Below are 2,805 nucleotides of genomic sequence, written 5' to 3' on the forward strand. Positions count from 1 at the left end.
AGGATATGTTAACAGGAGAATAATTTTAGTGGATGAAACCTCTTAGTAAAATCATAAATACAGACATGTTGTAAAATCATGTAATGATAATCATGTAATGATTTTCCTCTTTCTAATACAGCATTGTAAATGGTGCAGTTTTGTTTCTTGCTGGTATAAACAAACAGAAAAATCTTCAAGCAGCTTGTTGTTGGAAACACTGACTGGAAGATCTGCTGCAATGCAAAGCACCTTTTTATCCCCTATATATGTCATGCAACTCAGAAGGAACACAATGGAATGGGTTTTAAAATAAGTTAAATGAAGGAAATAAAATAGTGTCTCCATTTCCCATTTTTAAAAGATCCATTTAACACAAATATCATAAGGCCAAGCAAACCATTCATTTTTGTTTGTTCAAACAACAGAAACCCTATCCTGCACTATAGTTGGCCAAAAATACTCCCTGGCTGTTTATCATTATGCAAATAAAGTGTTCTAGTTTATAGACTTGCTCTGCTGATGTGAACTTCAGAGGAAGAGGAACTCCCATCAGATCACCTTCATCACCAACATGTTCGCTGTAGCTGTGCTGCTTCTGCTGGCTGCTGGATCCTGTGAGTCCTGGGGAGTCTCATTGAGACAGAAATGGCTTACTGAGGCAGATAGAGTATGGTCACATTAAACTGATTATCCAGTGTAGTAAATTCAACATTTTTCTCCACAGGTGTGAAGAGTGAACAGCTGACACAGCCAGCCTCTGTGACTGTGCAGCCAGGTCAATGTCTGACCATCAGCTGTCAGGTCTCTTATTCTCTGAGCAGCTATTGGACACATTGGATCAGACAGCCTGCGGGGAAAGGACTGGAGTGGATTGGAATGAAACATGGTGGTGGAACTTCCTATTACAAAGATTCACTGAAAAATAAATTCAGCATCGATGCAGACTCTGCCAGTAAAACAGTGACTCTGAATGGAAACAATCTGCAGCCTGAGGACTCTGCTGTGTATTACTGTGCCAGACTCCACTGTGACACAACATGCAGCACAGCTGTACAAAAACCCCTCTGAACAGGAGTCCCCGAGGAGGCACTCTAAGACCAATAAAGATCCACAGCTGGTTTACTGACTAAAGTCTTTGTTTGCAATCTTTGATGTGTTTTTTTTCAGGTAATTATTTTCATTCAAAGCCATACATATTTAAAGCCAAATATTAATACATCTTATGAGCATCTACAGCAACCATGTCAGAGGAGATCATTATATATATAATGTGAAGCAGAGGTGTGATGCACCTCTGCTTTACAACATCATGGAAAAAAAGAAAACATATAATAATGATAACATAATATAAATTGTGATTCACTCAGTCATTTGTAATAAAAGTTCCTTTTTTTACCCGTTGCACACATTGTTGGCCTGTGGGACTCCGGAAGCCGAAGCGGCAGGCAGCTCGGCTGGTCGCCGAGGCAAAAACTCGGGCGTGGGAAGAGTTCGGAGAGGCCAAAGAGAAAGACTTCCGGACGGCTTCGAAGCGATTCTGGTCCACTATCCGGCGTCTCAGGAGGGGAAAGGAGTGCGGTACCAACACTGTTTATAGTGGGAGTGGTGTGCTGCTGACCTCGACTCGGGACGTCGTGCGTCAGTGGGCGGAATACTTCGAAGACCTCCTTAATCCGGGATATGCTGTTCTCCAGAGAGAACAGTAGAAATCAGGTGAATCTGCAGAAAGTACAAATACAAAAAAATGTTTCAACTTACAAAACATTATACTGTCATATCAGGTATAATAAAAGAGAATGTTGAAATAAACTTTCAAAAAAATTACAAACCTAAATTCAAACTGCTCCCAAAAATCAACAACAAACATCTCTTACCAACAAGTATTAATTCCTGTTTTCCAGACTTCCATTTAACTTTTGGTTTAACATAAATGAATAATATTTAAAGAGCTTGGCAATTGGTTAATTATTTACATCTAAATAAAACAAAATAAGCCTGAATTGAAAAAGTATTATTGAGCTTTACACATCTGCTTCACATTATATATATAATGATCTCCTCTGACATGGTTGCTGTAGATGCTCATAAGATGTATTAATATTTGGCTTTAAATATTTATGGCTTTGAATAAAAGTAATTACCTGAAAATTAATGTTTAAAATAATCCATCAATATGTCCAACAATAATCTCAAAATAATATTGATATCAAATGTCTGTATCTTTTCCAGAGGGAGGAGTTGATGCAAAGTTTGCACTGCTTCCACCTTTACATGTCTGTGAGAGAGTTCAAGACCTGCAGTAAATCAGAGACAAAGACACGTCCAGACTGAGCAGAGACAAATGGCTTCTACAATGATCAGACCTCATCAGGTTGTGATCGCTTTCCTCATCCTTGCAGTTAACTGGACCGGTGAGAACAAAGGATCATTTAAAGGAACCTCTTAGTGAGTAAATACAGAATCATTACAGTTCAGAACCTAATGATCTGTCTGTCTGCAGGTACTGATGGTCAAACACTGACTGAGTCTGAATCAGTGGTTAAAAGGCCTGGAGAATCCCACAGACTGACCTGCACATATTCTGGGTTTAGTAGCACTCCTGACATTAGCTGGATCAGACAGGCAGCTGGAAAAGGACTGGAGTGGATTGCTTATATCAGCAGTGGCAACACCATCTACTACTCTGACTCAGTGAAAAACCGGTTCACCATCACCAGAGAGAACAGCAGAAATCAGGTGTATCTGCAGATGAACAGCCTGACAGCTGAGGATTCTGCTGTTTATTATTGTGCTCGAGAGCCACAGTGACACAGGAAGCAGAAA

The 2,805-nt window shown here is 39.8% G+C and overlaps 1 gene segment (V, D, J or C); it reads left to right on the plus strand.

Moving 5' to 3' along the window:
• The first annotated feature begins 2,263 nt into the window (after positions 1 to 2,263).
• Positions 2,264 to 2,805, plus strand: LOC118560774. The segment is given in 2 exon segments: positions 2,264 to 2,393; positions 2,483 to 2,805. Coding segments are annotated over 2 exon segments (378 nt in total).

This window comes from Fundulus heteroclitus, unplaced genomic scaffold, assembly GCF_011125445.2.
Source record: "Fundulus heteroclitus isolate FHET01 unplaced genomic scaffold, MU-UCD_Fhet_4.1 scaffold_48, whole genome shotgun sequence".
NCBI lineage: Eukaryota > Metazoa > Chordata > Actinopteri > Cyprinodontiformes > Fundulidae > Fundulus > Fundulus heteroclitus.